Source organism: Equus asinus, chromosome 1 (genome assembly GCF_041296235.1).
Source record: "Equus asinus isolate D_3611 breed Donkey chromosome 1, EquAss-T2T_v2, whole genome shotgun sequence".
In the NCBI taxonomy this organism is placed as follows: domain Eukaryota; kingdom Metazoa; phylum Chordata; class Mammalia; order Perissodactyla; family Equidae; genus Equus; species Equus asinus.
This window is the reverse complement of record NC_091790.1, coordinates 183179660-183197583: the sequence shown is the minus strand read 5'-3', so window position 1 is coordinate 183197583 and position 17924 is coordinate 183179660. Positions and strand designations below refer to the sequence as shown.

At 57.9% G+C, this 17924-nt stretch overlaps 1 protein-coding gene across 4 annotated transcripts; it reads left to right on the top strand.

Moving 5' to 3' along the window:
* Positions 1-754: 754 nt before the first annotated feature.
* Positions 755-17324, top strand: IMPDH1 (inosine monophosphate dehydrogenase 1). 4 transcript variants are annotated; one of them, XM_070512898.1, is made up of 16 exons: positions 755-1025; positions 5483-5581; positions 7713-7761; positions 9766-9867; positions 10016-10090; positions 10389-10595; positions 10749-10836; positions 11643-11842; positions 12544-12634; positions 12831-12926; positions 14254-14397; positions 14496-14640; positions 14953-15096; positions 15229-15312; positions 15881-15897; positions 16567-17324. In XM_070512898.1, the coding sequence occupies exons 1-16, from the start codon at positions 856-858 to the stop codon at positions 16665-16667; spliced, it is 1812 nt and encodes a 603-aa protein (XP_070368999.1). In that variant the 5' UTR covers positions 755-855; the 3' UTR covers positions 16668-17324. The 4 variants fall into 4 exon arrangements, with proteins under 4 accessions (XP_070368999.1, XP_070369000.1, XP_070369012.1 ...); XM_070512911.1 differs by lacking the exon at positions 15881-15897 and adding an exon at positions 3660-3739 and having other exon boundaries at positions 760-1025; XM_070512902.1 differs by lacking the exon at positions 755-1025 and adding an exon at positions 3660-3739.
* The last annotated feature ends 600 nt before the right edge of the window (positions 17325-17924 follow it).

Below are 17924 nucleotides of genomic sequence, written 5' to 3'. Positions count from 1 at the left end.
TTTATTTCCTATCTACTCTGTCTCCTCAAAGAAATTGCCTGAGGGCAAGGACTCTTACTTTTCGCTGGGACCTTTGCTAGGTGCTCAATCATTGTTGACAATGACAGTAACAAGGATGAAATAGAAAAAGCTATGCTTTCTAGTCAGTAGGTGAACAAGTTTGAGCACCTGTGTGCTCAGCCCCACTCCCTGGTTATGGGGTACCCCAAACGAGGGACGACAAGGCCCTTTTCCTTAAGGAGCTGCAGCCGTATCTGTCCCTTCCTCAGGTAGTGGCAGGTAAGGGCTGAAGAAAATCTGTTTTCCTCTAGTTTACGGCAATCTGTTGAATAGACAAAGCAGGCAGTAGGCAAAGGGAGATGGATAGCCTTCCCACGCTACTTTGCCCTGGCAGGGAGGTCTGCGGCTGGCCAGTAGGAGGCGCTCCAAAGAAACATGCAGAGGGACCCACACAAGATGTGAAGAAAACCACGGCCTCTGGAAAAACACTGCGCTCCTTTCCTCTCTGGTTTTCCTCGGGAGGGACCAGGAGAAACTGGAGGGTCTGGACGGCGGCGAAGATGCCGGGGCTCTTTGCTGTTGCACCTCCATCTCCCCGTGATCCGGGATGAGACACACCGGCTGAGTCTGGGCAGCTGAGCAGAGGGGCGGGACGCGGAGAAGCGCGGTGCAGCGGCGGAGCCCAGAGGATCCTCCCTCTCCCGAGATGCCCCGCCCCATCACTCGAGCCCCGCCCCCGCCCCGGAGGCCCCGCCCCCTCTCCGGGCCCAAGCTGGGCTGCGCTCAGTCCCCAGCCCGGGCCCCGGGAGCCTCCAGGCGGAGAGGCTCCCGCCCGCCCCGCGCCGCGGCCTCCGCATGGAGGGGCCCCTGGCTCTGCCAGCTGGGTCGGGGCCGCTCCCGCCGCCGCTGCAGGGAGACGGAGCCGCCGCTGTTCTGGAGCCCGGAGCCCGGCAACACCCGGGACACGAGACGGCGGCGCAGCGGTACAGCGCCCGCCTGCTGCAGGCCGGCTACGAGCCGGAGAGGTGACGCCCAGGGCAGAGCGCGCGGGGCGCATCCGGGGCGGGCGCGGCGGCTCCGGGAACCAGGCAGCGCTGCGGGGGGAAGGGAGGGGCAGGTCCCACCACCTTTGCGCTCTAACAGCGCCAACCTCTAACTTCCTAAAACTGGGCTCAGACGCCACGCAGCCAGCTTTAGTTGGGGCATGCAGGCGGGAACTGTGCAAAGGGTTCAGTGCTGCAGGTCCGAAAAACGCTCCCTAAAATCTTAGCCCAGGATCGGACCTCGTCTACACACCCAACGACGCCTGGTCCAAGTGGCTCCTGAGGTTCAAACAGTGCTTGTTGGAGTTTCTGTTCAACTTTGCTTAGTCCTCCTTAGCTGTTTCTTCCTAGAACTGTCTTCAGAGTCTTACTGGCAGGTGTAGGTGTCCAGATGGATCGCCTCCTCAGAGCCGGGCGAGGACACTGTCCCCTCTTGACCATTCACTGAGGTGTGATGAGGCTGCCAGTGCAGCTCACCTCAGGGTCTCTCCTAAGATTCAGGACCCTCTCCTGCCTTTAGTGTGCTGGGGTCTGTAAGGGTCACTGGAGGAAGAGTGGGGGTGTTGAGCTGGGACCCAGGAGGACTGACTGAAAAGGAGACAGTGACTAATCTCTGGATTGTATCGCAGCTTGAAATGCAATCCCGCTATCCTTCCGGTCCAGAGGATTTGGACTTCTTTCTCTGCCCCATCTGTTGGTGCTCAGCAGCTTGGGGAGGTGACCTGGAAGCTGGGTTGGGGGGGTGGTCTGGGGGAATTAGCCCTGCAGCTCCGCTCAGGGGCTGGCCGCTTATGTAAGAACTTTTAAGGGCTTAAGGGGCTATTGAGTGAAGCCTGGCTCTCCTGCCCCCATGGGGGGCCTCTCTAGAACTGCTTCAGGTTTGGGCGACCCTATCCTTCCTCCCATCCTGGAAATCCAGCTACTGGGGCTCAGGAACCAGGGCAATAAGGAGAGCCCACAGGAGGTTAGGGAGCAGGCTGGGGCACTTGGGGGCTTGATGGAGGCAGTGTCTTGGTTAGAGCAGATATTGCAAAAGTATCGTTTCAGAGCTCAGACCTGGGCCATGCAGGAGCATCCCTTCTCCAGATTGTACTTTGCATCAAGGGGCCATTCCCACCCCCAACCAGGCTCTGAAGAGCATTGTAAAACCTGAACCCCAGCTAGGTGGTGTAATGAGATTCAAAACCTGCTGGCTAGACCTCCATCTGCCATCACTAGCTTAGAGCTGTGGGAAGACGACAGGGCTGGATGAGAAGTCCTGGGTCTGAGGCCAGTGTTACTGCTCTCTGGCTTGAACTTGGGCAAACCGTGTCCCCTGTCCCAGTTCAACAATGCCAATGTTGTTGTTACCTCTTTTTCCCCCCTACCCCCACCCCCAGTCTTCTCCTCAAAAATGTTTTGAAATCTTGTCCCTTCAAACAGCTGTGGACTAGATAGAGACCTCTGGGCTCCCAGCCTCGACCTTGGTGCCCAGTTGGGCACTATTCCCCCACTACTCTGAGGAAGGGGCTCAGGCTGCTCTCCTGCCCTGCTGCCCTCACAGCTGCCAGGTGGGAATCTCAGGGGACCAACACCTCTTCCTTGGGCTGAGGAGGCCCACTGGTTTCCTCAGTGTCTCTGCCCTATGGAGGAAGCAGCTGGGGAAGATCAGGAAGAGGGAGGAGGAAAGTGGTGGGGGTGGGGGGGCTGGGGGAGTGGATTAACAGTTTCTGGAAAAGGACAGCCTAACCCAGGGCTGAGCCCAGCAGCTTAGAGTAATGAGGAGCCCTGACACAGGTCAAAGCAGGAGGGGCTGTGGGGCAGCAGGAGAAGGGAGTGGGGCTGTCAAGTCTATTGTCACTGGGAAGGGGACCCTCCCCACAATGCAGCCTGGCAGCCTCCTCCCCTGGGTCTGAGTTCTAGGCTGGGGCAGGTGTCACATTAAGGTCACCTGAGATGGCAGAACCCAGCTGCTGACCTGGGCCCCAGCCCTGGTGGAACCCTGAATAGTACCCTAGCCATTCCTGACCCATGCTGTAGGGGAAAGTGACCCAGAGCAGGTCCCTTAGAGACCCAAAGAGACCATAGGGTCAGCCTGTGCTCTGTGTCTGCAATTGCCATTATAGCCCTATCCTTCTGTGGCTAGAAAGGTGTCCAGGGCAGCTCTGGATGGCCAGGGTGCTTTCTCTGGCTGGTCTCTCTCTTCTGCCTGGAGGGGGACCTCCAGTGAGAGGTCCTAGTACTGTTCCCTGAGGGTAACCCCCATTCCCCCATATGGCACAGGCACTCTGGATGAGTCTATGAGTGCTGAGGAGTCAAGTGCTTCCCAAACATCCCTGGCAAGCTGGCCACAGCCCCCACTCAGCAGAGAATCCCAGCAGGTCCGCTCCCTCCTTTTCCATGCCAGAGGACCTTCAGAGGCCCCCATCAGGAGGCCTCCTTGGGGCTCCTCTGGTGGAGAAGGAAGCTTGGGGTCTATGATGTTCTGGTCCCTCACAGTTAGAGGAGAGAGGACACTGTGGACGTCTGTGAGTCTCCTCTAGCACTCTCAGTCTCACAGGCCTCATCGCCCCAGCTCTGTGGGAAGCCGCCCCTTCCCTCTGCACACAGATGGAACAGTCTGTGTTTTCCTGGCAGGGTCCCGGGGGCGTCATTGTGGGAGGCTGGGCATCCCATGGAGCCTCCCCTGGGCCTGGCTGCCACCACACCGCTGAAAGGTAAACAAACCAGCCTCCCAGAGCTGAGGAAGGAGGGAGGGAGCATCACAGACAGCCACCTTGCCAGAGAGAGAACTGTGTCCCTGCCCTGCCTTTCGCTCACCTCACCAAGAAGTGAGCTGTGGGGACCACAGGAGGACAGAAGGAGGAGATGGTGGAATTGGGAATTTGGGAATTTGGAGGGGATAGGAATCTGCTCTTTAGCTTTTTTTTCTTTTTTCTTTCTTTCTTTTCTTTTTTTTTTTTTTTTGAGGAAGATCAGCCCTGAGCTAACATCTGCTGCCAATCCTCCTCTTTTTTTTTTGCTGAGGAAGACTGGCCCTGAGCTAACATCCGTGCCCATCTTCCTCTACTTTATATGTGGGACGCCTACCACAGCATGGCTTGCCAAGCGGTGCCATGTCCTCACCCAGGATCCGAACTGACAAACCCCGGCCGGTGAACCCCGTGCTGCCAAAGCGGAACATGCACACTTAACTGCTGCGCCACTGGGCCGGCCCCATGCTCTTTAGCTTTTGGTCAGGCAGTCGCATTAGCAGTTCTGGTCACACAAGAGGGAAGGGTCTCCTCCCTGCTACCCTACCTCTGCCCATGTGAATCAATTTGCTACCTAATCTTACTGCCCCCATGTGGAAATCTGGGTCTTGCTGGGCACCCACAGTGACCACACTTCTACTTTGGGAAATTCTCAGAACTTCCCAAGCATCTGTCCCAATTTGTATGCATACGTACTTGGCTAAGCCAGGCCTGTGATCCTCACTCATCTGCCCATCACACTACCCTCCCAAAGGAAAATGAACTTTCCTCTCTGGGGTTAAAACCCCTGGTACCCCACCACTTTCTGAGCTGGGGATTGGACAGGGATGTCAGACTGAAGCACTGGACAGGGCGACAGAAGCAGGGCTGCCCCTCCCTCCCTTCTGAACTGTAGGTTTTGCATCCATAAAATGAGGGTACCTAATAATTGGCAATTAATAGATTGTAGAGTAAATGTGATCATTTATGAAAAATGCCTTGTAAACTGCAGAGAGTTCTAAGGCCACACAAAGGTCAGGGAGTGTCATTGTTAAGAATGCCTGCCCCCTTGGAATGATGTCGGGTTTGGGGGGAGTCACGAGGGAGGGTACACTGCTCAGAGGGTACAACCTTAAACTACTGTGTGTCGGGGAGCTGTGAGTTCAAACCACTTCCTCAGAGCTCCGGGCCCAGATCAGAGTCTGGGCCTTAGTCTTGGGGAAAAGTAAACCATGTTAGAGGTACCCCTGGGGATGGGGACTAGGGCCAGAGTAGACTCAGGCTGGCGGAGGCCGGGTGGCCTGCGGTGGCCCAGGCTGGGGGCGAGCGTGGGGATGCGCTGCGGGGGGTCTAGGAGGCGGGAAGAGACGCGGCGGAGGGGGCGTGTCCCGGCCTGGCTCAGCCCCCTCCTCGGTTGCACCCACACCCCCATCCCCAGCCCCCGCTGTGCCACTGCGGGTGGCCCTGCGCGAGCGTGCGGCCGCGGCGGCTGGGCCGGCCTCCGCGGGGCCCTTTGTGCGGCGCAGGGCGGGGACGGCGGCCTCCCGGGGGAGGGGCGGGAGGAGAGGGCGGTGGCCCGGGCCCGCCCCGCCGCTGCCGCAGCCCCCGCCCCCGGCCTGCCCGGCCCGCGGCGGCAGCGTGGCCGCGGCGTCAGCAGCAGCAGCAGCAGCAGCAGCGGCGGGGCGGCCCGCGCGGGTGTTTATGTCGGGTCGCGGTGTCTCCCGGCAGCATGGCGGACTACCTGATCAGCGGCGGCACCGGCTACGTGCCCGAGGATGGGCTCACCGCGCAGCAGCTCTTCGCGAACGCCGACGGCCTCACCTACAAGTAAGCCCAGGGGCCCTCAGCCCCACCTGGGTGCGCACACCGACACGCCGCGATCCCCCGGCCCCGGCCTTGCACGTGCACCGCGCTCCGCTCGGTGACGCCCGTGTTCCCGGGCCCGATTCGAGCGACTTGGGCGGCGGGGGGCGGGGAGAACTGGGCAAGGGAAGGAAGGCGGCCCGCGCCGCGAGTAGACGGACGTGGCATAGCGACATCACGTCCCTCGGTGCCATGCCCTGTTTCTGGCCAGATCTGGGTCCGATCGTCCCCCTTCCCCCTCTCATGGGCATCTTGGCCGTGTGGATGGGCCTTTCCGCGTGTGGGAAGACGAAATGTGGGAGTTATGGAGACTTGTCTCAGACCTTGGTCCAGGACACCCTCACTCCCAGCGTCACCACGAGAACAGAGGGGGCCCTGGAGCCTAGCTAAGGCAGCTGCTTGGGTGTTACCCCCAGGGGAGGCCCAGCTGGGCAGTTGGGATGGCTCCTTTTTCCACTGTTCAGTCCAGCCCTCTTCCCACTTGTGCCCCTGGGTGCCCACAGGTTAGCACTAGTGCTCCCCTGGACATGAGTATTCTGTGACTACCACCCCCAAACCCACCCCACCTGGGATTTGGGAGGAGGACAAGACCAACCATTTGCCTCTGGCTTAGTCTGCTTTTCTGTGGGCTCTGAGCCAACCGTCCTGCCTGCTGCAGGCCTGGCACTAGCTCTCCTGGCTGCAGGACTGTGGCCCTGCCAGGAAGGAGCATCAGAACCTGGGACTGGGGCGGAGTGGGGATGCTGGCAAGCCAAGAGCATCCCTGCCCTGTCTCCTGCCAGTCCCTGTCCTTGCCTGTAAGCACTCCTGCTTGGCAGGCAGTTTCCCTAGACACAGGACACCTAGTCACTCCTGAGGAGTGTCTCCTCTTGCCTGTCTGTAGTTGGGGTGTGGGCCAGGTGAGGGATGTATGTAATACCTAGAAAATGCCAAGGGGCCCAAACCCCAGCATTTCTTCTCTGGCCTTTAAGGGAGCCACAAAGGCCTCTTCACTTTACGGAAGAGGGGCTGCTGAGGGGCAGGGGCAGGGCAGTTAAGATTCTTTATTTCTTTGGTGGTCTTTGATGATGGGGGAGAGAGTATCTCTTTGATATATTTTTCACTGGAGTTGCCCAGGGACACTCCCTAGGGAAATTCCTAGGAGTTGCTCAAGGGCCTGGGGCAGATTAGAGACCCTCCCCCTCCCATCCACCCTGTAGTTTTTCCTTCCTGTGCTGGGGTGCCTCTACTTTGCTTAGTCCAGTTGGAGGTGTTCCTGAAGTGTGGGACATTTGCATTTGGGTGTGTCTGTCAAGGCCCTGTGATAGGCAGATTGAGCCTATCGGGGCCCCTGGGCTGTGGCACTGGGCCTTGCCACACCTATGCAGACCTTCTGGGGTTCGCTGTGACCATGGCCAACCTTAGAGTTGGCAGCTGCCATGCTTTGGATGGGGACCCAGTGTCCTGGTCCTAACTGTGAGGACCTTCCTCCCCTTTCCCATCCCAGGCGATGTCTGTTAGTTGCTCCAGTCCAACTGTGCAAACATTTGCCAATGCCTGCTCTGTCCGAACATGCCCCACGCTCAGCCCCCCGGGGTCCCTCCATGCTGTTCTGAACCCTGTGTGACTCAGCAGCCCCGGCATGGGCTGTGCAGCTTATCCTGTGCTGTGTGCTGTGTGCTGTGTGGTGTTCATGCCATGCTGCACTACTGAACTGCTCTCAGGTTCATTCCATGTTTGCTTATTGTCTCCCCCTATCAAGATTGAGAAGTTTTTAAGGGCAGGCACTGTATCTCCTGTGTGGCATAACAGGAACTTCTGTGTCCCTTGACAAACTCTGAGTCCTGAAGGCAATGGACATTTTGGGCCAACTGACTTGGTGGCATCCTGGGTCCACAGACCTCCCACAGTCTTTGGCTCTAGCTCTCTGGGCTGGAGTTGCCAAGATGCTAGTGAGGGGCACGAGGGTGGGTCAGCCCTGGCGGCGCAGCAGGAATCAGGGGGGGCTCCAGTCCTGCCCCTCTCCCCACCCCCATGCTGCCTCCCTGGCATGGTAGGTCCTGCCCCTTGCTGGTACCCTCCTCACTTAGTAACACTTGCTTTTCTCTCTTCACAGTGACTTCCTGATTCTCCCAGGATTCATAGACTTCGTAGCTGATGAGGTGGTGAGTACCTCTTCCGTTGATGGGGGAGAGGGGCTGTGTATGTGGAGAAGAGGGTGACTTCTTGCTCAAGGGCAGGGTGTAGGGGAGACCTTCCTTGGGAGTGTGGTGGATGCGGCCTTTATTGGTGCCAGAGAAACTGGCACTGTGCAGTGGGTTATGCCTAATGGGGCAGAGGCAGGAGTGGGGATGCAAGGGTTTCCTGCGTGGTGGGCCTGGCACCGGGCCAGAGGGCTCTCTGTGCCTGACAGAGCCTGAGGTGTGAGGGTCAAGAAGGCCCTAGGAGGGGGTGGGCATGGGTGTGGCTGCCTTATTACCATAGACCAGAAGGATTGGATGTTGTCTGAAATGCTGAGTAAGGAAATGATAGAAGCCAATAAAATTATGAAGACTTTGAATGAAGTGGACAGACTTGTTTGTGGATCTACAACATACAAGAATCTAAAAGAGGGTTTGAAGGAGTTAGATTTTGGACGAATACAAGGAAACACAGTGCCTTGCTTTACCGGAGGGGCTCAGCAATGAGCCAGATGAATGGGCAATGTCCTTTACACAGTTAACATACGATGAACTCCTAGGAGCCAAGGGTAGTGTTGATGGGTGTAAGCCATTTCGTGGAAAAGTTAGATTATTTTATGATGAATTCTTACACATTAAGAAACAGTTTCTTTCCTTTTGCTGTTATTGATATTTATTGTGGTCTGATTCCCATGAAAGGCCAGAGGGCCCCAGGGTGCCTGGATCACTTATATGTTGGAGAAGGTCACTTCTAGCCTGTGTAGCCAGTGCTGACCCAGACAGATATTTAGGAGGAAATTTGGGCTATTTTGGGTATTTCCCTTATGATAGCAACCATCAGCTATTGAGTTTACCGCAGTTTACCTAGCACCCTGGCTTTGTGCTGGAGCCTAGGCAGTGTGCTGGAAAGAGAGGGATAGAAGAGACCCCTGCCGGCTGACCTGTCCTGTGGCCTCTGTCAGGAAGGCTGTGGCTCTTCTGTGGTATGATGAGAGAGCAGAAGGGGGCGTTGTCTAGACTACAGGGCCAGGGTTCTGAGCCAGGGTCTGTAGATGGACTTTAGGGGCCTTAAATCCCCAAAAATTATATACCACAGTCCATGTCTGAGTGTTTTGGGGGATGGGATCCACACTGTTGGCCTGAATCTCGGAGGGCTCTGATCTGGTCTGACCTACTGTTCATAGGCAGATGCCTCCCAAATGTATATTTGCAGTCCTGAGCTCTTCTTAAGTGGAAGACGCTTCGTCACCTACTTTCCTGGATGTCTAATAGGCTCCTTCCCGCACCTTGTCCCTCCTAGTCATCAGCTTCTCCTGCCTGGCCCTGTCAGCAGCCTCCTTGGTGGTCTCCCTGCCTCAGGCCTTGCCGCCTAGAATCCGTTCTCCACATCAGACCCTGAGCAACCTCTTTAAAATGTACATCAGATCATGTCTCTCTTCTGCCTCAGACCCTCCAGTGGCTTTTCATCTCAGAATCCAATCTAAACTCGCCTCCCTGGCTTTCAAGGCTACACATCCTGGCCCCCCACCTGCCTCTTGCCCCTCAGCCCCTGCCTCCTGCCCTCTACCCCACTGGCCTTCTTTGTCTTTCTCCACTACGCTTCAGGAAGAGTGGGAATCAGAGGCGGGTTTCACAAATGCCTCCCTCGGCCTGGGACGACAGGCCCTCAGACTTTCCCTTGATTGGCTTCCACTGGTCAGCTCCTGAGAGGGAGGCTTTCCCTGACCACCACATTCTTCTTCCAGGGTCACTTGGCCTTATTGTTTTTCTCTGGAGCCTATGTCCTGACGAAAATCATCTTGTACAGGTTTTCCATCACTTTTCTTCCCAAGTAGAAGGTCAGCTCCAGGAGAGATGGCAGGGACTTGTCTGCCTTGTGCACTGCTGTGTCCCCAGGGCTGTCCTGGTGCTGGGTACATGTAGGAGCTCAGCAGATGTTTGTCAAGTGAATGATAAAACTCTTCACATAGACTCTGCCTCCATCCTCAGGACCTGACTTCAGCCCTGACTCGGAAGATCACGTTGAAGACGCCACTCATCTCCTCTCCCATGGACACTGTGACAGAGGCTGACATGGCCATCGCGATGGCTGTGAGTTGGGCACATGGGTGGGGACCCCAGGGCCAAGGGGACTGAACAGAGTTGGCTGGACATCAGGAGGAATTGGAATCAGAGGTGGGCTTTGCAGAGTGAGGAGGGCTGGCCCCCTGGCTCTGACTACGCTTCCCTTCCACCCCAGCTGATGGGCGGTATTGGTTTCATTCACCACAACTGCACCCCAGAGTTCCAGGCCAACGAGGTGCGGAAGGTCAAGGCAAGTACCAGGCCCATCCCCAGAAAGAAGATGCCACCGTCCGCCCCCACCCCTCAGATCCTCTCACCATCCCTTGCTAGCCCTGCAGGCTGCTGCATTCCCTGGCTGATTGTTGTGGGGTCTTGTCTGCCCTTCTCCACAATGGGGGCCCAGCCCTCATTTTCCTACCAGTCTCTCACCCATTGAGGGCCCTGGCTCCTCTGTGGCATGGCCAGGACACCCGCTGCCACCTGTGGCCAGGCTGTACACCACCTCTAACTTTCTTCCAGCCTTTTCCTCCCTCTTTCTCTGCCCGCAGAAATTTGAACAGGGCTTCATCACAGACCCCGTGGTGCTGAGCCCCTCACACACCGTAGGCGATGTGCTGGAGGCCAAGATTCGGCATGGCTTCTCTGGCATCCCCATCACTGAGACGGGCACCATGGGCAGCAAGCTGGTGGGCATCGTCACCTCCCGAGACATTGACTTTCTCGCTGAGAAGGACCACACCACCCTCCTTAGTGAGGTACCTGCAGGGCAGGGAAAGGGTGGCTGGGTCAGACTGAAGACCCCACACCCTGGGGCCTCAGGCTGGTGCCTGTGACCAGGGACCAGAGGGAGGCCTGGCTCCGTTCTTTCTTACCTGCCAACCTGCAGGGAAATGTTCCTGGCCCCACAGGTGATGACACCGCGGAATGAGCTGGTGGTGGCTCCAGCAGGTGTGACATTGAAAGAGGCAAATGAAATCCTGCAGCGCAGCAAGAAAGGTACCAGAGAGTAGGCAAAAAAACTCCACACCTCCCAGCCTGGCTTCTGTTCCCCAGGCCCCATGCCTTCACAGCCTTGCAGGTTGTCCCAGGTCCCAGACTGGGCCCTGGGGAAGGTTTGAATAACCTCAGGCGAGAGCATGATTCCTGAGGTCCTTTTCCTGGCTTAGGAAAACCTGTCCCTTATTCAGCATCTTCACAGTATGTTTCCCCCAAAAACTAGTCCTGTGAAGCACTCATCAGAAAGAAAGGGCTTTGTGGTCTTATAAGTCTGCAAAATACTGCTTTCTATATCCCTCATCTTGCATAAAGAATTGTACATTAGCTTATTAAAGGCCCTGAGAAGTCTTGCAGTTAAATATTTTTGACATTGGGGCTGTTGACAAAATGAGTCCCTGACTCATACTGGATTGTTCTCTGGGGGTGGTGTTGGGCAGGGCACATGTTCCTCCCTGCAGGACAGCCTCAGATTTGTGCCCTGCCTAGGAGCTTTTGACCACTGTGGCCTGTGGCCCAGCAGGTGAAAGGCTGCCAGTGCTCAGGGGCTGCCCACCCTCCTGTGGCCAGGCCACAGGGGAGGAAGAGCTCCAGGAACCTGCTTGGCTGTGAGGTTTCTTTGCTTCCTGTTCCTTGGGAAGAGGTCCAGGTACCTAGGAGTACTTCCTGTGTGGGTGCTGTCACCTAGTGGCTGTTATGAGTACTTCAGTGGATGCTCTGGAGTGGTCCATTTTCATCCTCTCTCCCCCCACCCCCACCCCAGTGCCCAGAAGCCTCCTCCTTCATCTTACCTCTGCATTCCTCGTCAGGGAAGCTGCCCATTGTCAATGATCAGGACGAACTAGTGGCCATCATTGCCCGCACCGACCTGAAGAAGAACCGGGACTACCCTCTGGCCTCCAAGGATTCCCACAAGCAGCTGCTGTGTGGGGCAGCTGTGGGCACCCGTGAGGATGACAAATACCGCCTGGACCTGCTCACCCAGGCAGGCGCCGATGTCATAGTGCTGGTACGGGCACTGCTCTGGAGCGCAGGTGGCTCAGTAGAGGCTTAGGAGACCCCTGTTCACCCCTCATTAAGCCTGTGACCCTCCTTGCAGCTCTCCTCCCCGCTCTGAGCGCTCGTGGGAGTCAGAATTAGGAGGGTCACTGGTGCTCTGACAGCTCAGAACAAACTGTGGGCGCCTCCGAGGGTGCTCCGTGCTCATAAGTTGACCCCAGTAGTTATAGCTCACATTCATTGTGAACTTCCAACTCACCAGGCGCCACACAAAGACCTTTATGTAGACAAACTCAGTTCATCCTTCCGACAGCCCCCTGAAGTACAGTTACCACGCCCGCTTGTCAGATGAAGAAACTGAGGCTTTCAGGAGGTTAAGTAATTTTGTTTGGCTGGTGAGTTGGTGAGAACAGGGTACGACCCCAGGCCACATGTCCTTGCTGTGGGGACCAGTCCATACAGGGGGTATGAAAGGGCTGTGTTTGCTCTGAGACTATACATTTCTGTGCTTAACCTTCTGGGGAAAGCAGGCTCCTCTGAGAATCAGCTGAGAGCCGTCAAGTGTTTTCTCAGAAAAAAAACACACACACACAAAAAAGTGCGTTCTTGTAACATGTTTCATGATTTCAGGAGTTTGTCCACTCAGCATCCCCTCCCCCAGTGCAGACTCTCAGCCTCTGAGCCTAAGCTTTCCTGTCCCCCTTCTCCCAGGACTCATCCCAAGGGAACTCTGTGTATCAGATCGCCATGGTGCACTATGTCAAGCAGAAGTACCCCCACCTCCAGGTGATTGGGGGGAATGGTGAGTGTGGGGTCCCCTCTCATCCTCAGCCCTTGCCCCCTCACTGTGTAACTTCTTCTCTGTCTTTCACCATCCCTAGGTGATGGCATCACTCCTGCATGGGGGACGAGGGGCTGAATGAATGGGCTTTGGTCTCTGTAGGGGGGGAGCTAGACTGGAGGGGCATGCCATCCTCACACTGTTCCTCTTTCCCCAGTGGTGACAGCAGCTCAGGCCAAGAACCTGATTGATGCTGGTGTGGATGGGCTGCGTGTGGGGATGGGCTGCGGCTCCATCTGCATCACCCAAGAAGGTGAGTGTCAGTAGGAGAATGGGTGACTGCCACTTCAAACACTCCACTGGGCCTCCCCAGGCCTCAGGGCCTCACTGTTTCATGCATCCACAGATGCATGTTGAGTGCTGAGTCTGCCAGGCCTCTTCCCGGGTGGTGGGTTCAGGGGTAACTGGGGCTCTGACTCTGCCTGTCTGGGTCACTGACTTGAGGGGGAAGCTTGTGTAAGATGAGGTTACCTGGCGTTTTGGATGTGCGCCAGTCTGCTTCTCAGATTCTGGTCAAGGAGGCCCAATCTAGAGGCCCATGGCTGGTGTGAATACTTCTCTGAGGTGCTTGTTGGAAGCCAGCTTCAGTTCGGATTAGCTTTGTGACAAGGCGGATGCTTAAGACATGGAGACAGCATGCCCTGAATGTATAAAGATGTACACCCATGCTACCATGTGGTGACAGTTGGGGAGTCATGAAGCCCTTTTGTGGGGTGGGTTCCTGGACACAAACGGGGAAGGATGAGACCCTGACATGTGTCCCCATGTGGTTGAGGGGTGCTCCTTGGAGGCTGGTGGCTGACTTGTGGGGGCTGGCTTGGTCTGAGGGGATGTACTTGCTCCCTCTAGTGAGGGTCATTTCTCTAGAACACTGAATGACCCATTTGGTCTTCTCTACCAAAAACATCTCCCCGTTTTTGTCTCCAGAGCCTCTGCTTTTAAGTGTCTACCCTTCACCTTAGCTGACACCTCAGTGAAATGTAGGCCTTTGCTCAGTCACTTAACGAATATTAATTGAGCACCTACTGTGTGTCAGGCCCTGTTCTAAACCCTGGGGTGCAGTAGGGACAAAATGAATGAAAGATCCCTCTGGAGAAGGCCTCTTCTCCATATTCTTCAGCCTCGCATCCATCCCTAGATAAGCACTGGTTTCTTAGAATGCCCACATCCAACCTCACACTTAAAGACCTTCGACAGTTAAACTTAAAGAAATGCACACCAGTAGCCCAGAGGAGGCCGTGAGTGCCTAACCCTGCTAACGGGCTTTCAAATGCAAGCCTCATGGGGGAGCTAGTGCGTGGGGCGAGGTGAGACTGGGGACCCCCAGGCCGAGTGCACAGTCTGGGGGCCAGTACCGCTGCCCCCATCAGAGTCTCCCAGAGTGCTGTTATGGATGGGGTGGTCCAGGTTCCTGGAGTGACATTCACCCCGGTGTTATTTGCTGCCACCTATCTTGTGCCTCAGAAGCCTCAACCAGCCCCGCCCTTTTCCCCGAGTGGAGGTCGGGTACAAGGAGAAAGGGGCCTGTACCTGGCTCCTGTGGTGCTGTTGACACCTCTGTCTTGTGTACCCTCCCGCAGTGATGGCCTGTGGTCGACCCCAGGGCACTGCCGTGTACAAGGTGGCCGAGTACGCTCGGCGCTTTGGGGTTCCGGTCATAGCCGATGGCGGCATCCAGACCGTGGGGCACGTGGTCAAGGCCCTGGCCCTTGGAGCCTCCACAGGTGAGCGGGTCTATTGGGCAGGCTGGTGGGGGCTGGGAGCTGGGCGGGGCAGTAGGAGGGCTGTGGGACTAGAGGCACTGACCCCTCGCCCGCTGCAGTGATGATGGGCTCCCTGCTCGCCGCCACCACGGAGGCCCCCGGCGAGTACTTCTTCTCGGATGGGGTGAGGCTCAAGAAGTACCGGGGCATGGGCTCACTGGATGCCATGGAGAAGAGCAGCAGCAGTCAGAAACGATACTTCAGGTGCCCTGCCCTGAGCCCCGGCCCCAGGCGGATGAGCCCACAACCCTCAGGGTCCCACATGCCATTGACTTCCCAAGATCGTGCCCAATCTCCATACTATAGTTCTGGACACCGAGGCCCAGGGTACAAGTAGCAGACCTGGGACAGAACCTGGGTCACCTGACTCGGAATCTATGCTTTTTATGCTGTAGTCCAAGGAGAGGCTGCTTTGGGGTCCTTCTCAGTGGTATCCCCTCTGCCAGTACCCTTGAGAGCTGGGGTGGGGTCCCCTGAGCCGTGAGCTGCTTGGCTTAGTCCCCGCCCTCCACGCAGCGAGGGGGATAAGGTGAAGATCGCACAGGGTGTCTCGGGCTCCATCCAGGACAAAGGCTCCATTCAGAAGTTCGTGCCCTACCTCATCGCAGGAATCCAGCATGGCTGCCAGGATATCGGTGCCCGTAGCCTGTCTGTCCTGCGGTGAGTGCTGTGACGAGAGGGGTAGCAGGTGGAGGGGCACTGGGAGTCTCCTGGCTCCGCCTTGCTTCCTTTCTCTTTCTCTCTCTTCTCTGCCCTTGGTACCCCTGACCTAATCTACCCACCTGCCTGCAGGTCCATGATGTACTCAGGAGAGCTCAAGTTTGAGAAGCGGACCATGTCGGCTCAGATCGAGGGTGGTGTCCATGGCCTGCACTCGTAAGTGTGGTGGCTTCCTTGCCCCAGCTGGCTGGCACTGGGTCGGGCAGGTGGGGCCGTGGTTCAGAGGCCAAGCTGAGGTTTCTGGGGCCCCATAGACCATCTGCACCAGGGATGGATGCTGCTGCAGGATATCCCCACCACCCTCCCCTGCAGGGCCCAGCCCATCCTTGAACCCTGTCCTTTAGCCCCCGCAGGCAGGCCCTCCCCTCCCCTCGGGCATCTCCCCCGAGCAGGGCATGGGAGATGTGGCCACTAGCCTCTCCCAGGCTCCCCAGCCCTTGCTTGCTCAGAAGCTTGGTGGCTGGTGGCAGGGGCTGGCAGTGCTGGGCTCTTGCTGGTGGCGGCACCAGGCAGGTAGGTGGAGGCTGGGGGCACGAGCCCTCCAGCAGGGAGAAGGGCAGAGAGACAGATGCCAGGGCCGGTGCTGGGGTGACCGTGGGCGGGGGCAGTGCTAGTTGGCAGCAGTAGTTACAGGCATGCGGCCCCGCCCTGGTCGAGAGGGCCTGTCCCCCAAGGCATAGGCGGGCATCTAACCTATGTCTCTTTCTGCCCCATCCTCCCGTAGCTATACCTTTCTGCCGTGTAAGTAACCGCGCTGCCCGGGCCAAGTGTAGAGTAGAGCAGGGGCAGTCTGGGTGGGACCTTGGCTGGGAGCAGGGGGCATTGGGTTGGGGGTGGTGCTGGGGTGTAATCGTGGGACATGGACCCTAGGACCAGCACCGTGGTGGGACAGCCAGCAGTAGCCCCTCCTCTAGCAGAAACACAAATCCCTTCTCGGGTGCAGAGAGGTGTCCCTGACCACAGGCCTGAGGCTGCCCTGTCTTGGACTGGACCCAGTGACTACAAGGGGCCTAGGCCACTGTGCGTGCAGGGATGGGGTGGAGACATGGGCAGCAGAGGTTCAGCTTGGTCTGAGCTTGCTCCGTGAGGATGGGCCGTGCCTTCCTGAGCTGTCTCTCCACCCCCGCACTGAGGACAGTCCACCAGCTGTGGCTGTGGCCAGACGGAGCATGGCTATCCCTGGACCTGGCCTGGTTCTTCCGGGAGCCTTGGCCTGGGGAGGACAAAGGCACAGAGTCTGCTCTTTCCCCCCTGCTGCCCCCCGTGGCTGAGAGGCAGGGGCTTCTGCAACTCACTGCCTTTCCCACATCTGGGGGCTGCCCTGGCAGTCCAGGGTCTGGGTAAGGGGATCTGGGAAGGCAGCAGGATCCACATACCCACTCTCCTTCCCCTCCTGCCTTGTCCCCACAGTTACGAGAAGCGGCTGTACTGAAGATAGTGGTGGAGGCCGAGGCGGTGGAGGGGGTGCGCCCCAGGGCCCCCCTTTGGGCACAGTGTCCCTCCATAACTGAGCAGTCCACAGATTTGCACTAGGGGTTCCTCAGCTCCTTTCCAGGGAGAGAGAAGGGGAGGCCCTGAGGGTCTGTGGCCCCTCCCTGGGCATCCCCCGCAGAGTCAGGACTGCTCCTGGGGCCAGGCTGCCCTGGGAGGCCCCTGGGTTCCCCCTTCTTCTGTCCCCCTGAGCCCAGCCAGCCTGGGCTCTCAGGCCCTGTGCCTGCCTCAGGTCTTTCTCGCTGCAGCCTGCTCCAGCCCGGCTCCTACTCCTGGGACAGGTGGCCCCTCCTGGCTTCTCCCGTAGGGCACCTCTCTCCCCACCCCCCACCCAGAAATGGTGCTCTCCTGGCCCTGCCTCTGGCCCCTTCCCAGGCTGCTGCCCCCTCAATGATGTGGCACTTCTGGGCTCCTGACCTAGGCCAGAGGGAGGTCTCTGCCCCCTTCCCCTGGTCCTAGGCTACCCAGGCCCTGCTCCTCAGGCCACTCCCCCTGTCCCTGGCCCTGGGGAGGAGGCTGCCCATCATTCCTGACTCACTACCATCCCCAGGTGTACCATTCCCGCCCTCTCCTCTCAGCTGCAGTTGAAGGCTTTAACTTTGCACACTTGGGATCATAGTTGCATCATTGTATATTAAATAATCAGAATAAACCAAGAGGTCTCAACACCTCTGTCATCCTGTCTCTGTCCCTTGTCCATTGGGCACTTGGCCCCCATCCTGGTGGTGAACCACAGCCCAGAGCCCCATGAGAGCTGGGCTGGAGATGGGGGGCATCAGGCCCAGCCTCCTCAGGAAGGTGGTGAGGCCTTGCGGTACTCAGGGGGGTGCTGGCACAGGTGGGTCGCATGGTGGGAGGTCTCCCAGGCCCGTGCCCACACCAGCATGCCCTCCTGCTGCCAGCTGGCCAGCAGCTCATGCAGGTGGGCAGTATTGCAGAGGGGTAATTGTGGCTGTAGAAGACCAGCATCGGGGGCCTCACAGGCAGCTGCCAGAAAGCGCCCATCGCAGCCTCGTAGTACCAAACGAACCGCTCAGCCTGGGCAGAGGTGGAAGTAGAGCATGGTTATGGCCCTGACCACTGGGCCCAGGGCCTGCGGTCTCATTAGCTGAGACACACTGTGAGTCCCAGGTAGCATGGTGGGGGGTGAGGGTGAGGGTGGGAGTGGGGTGTGGTAGTGGGGTCGGGGTGTGGCTCCCACTGTTCATGTGCTCCTCAGGACTTGCCTCCCAGCCTCGGACCCCTCCTGGTAGAGACAGCACTGACACATGGGCTGC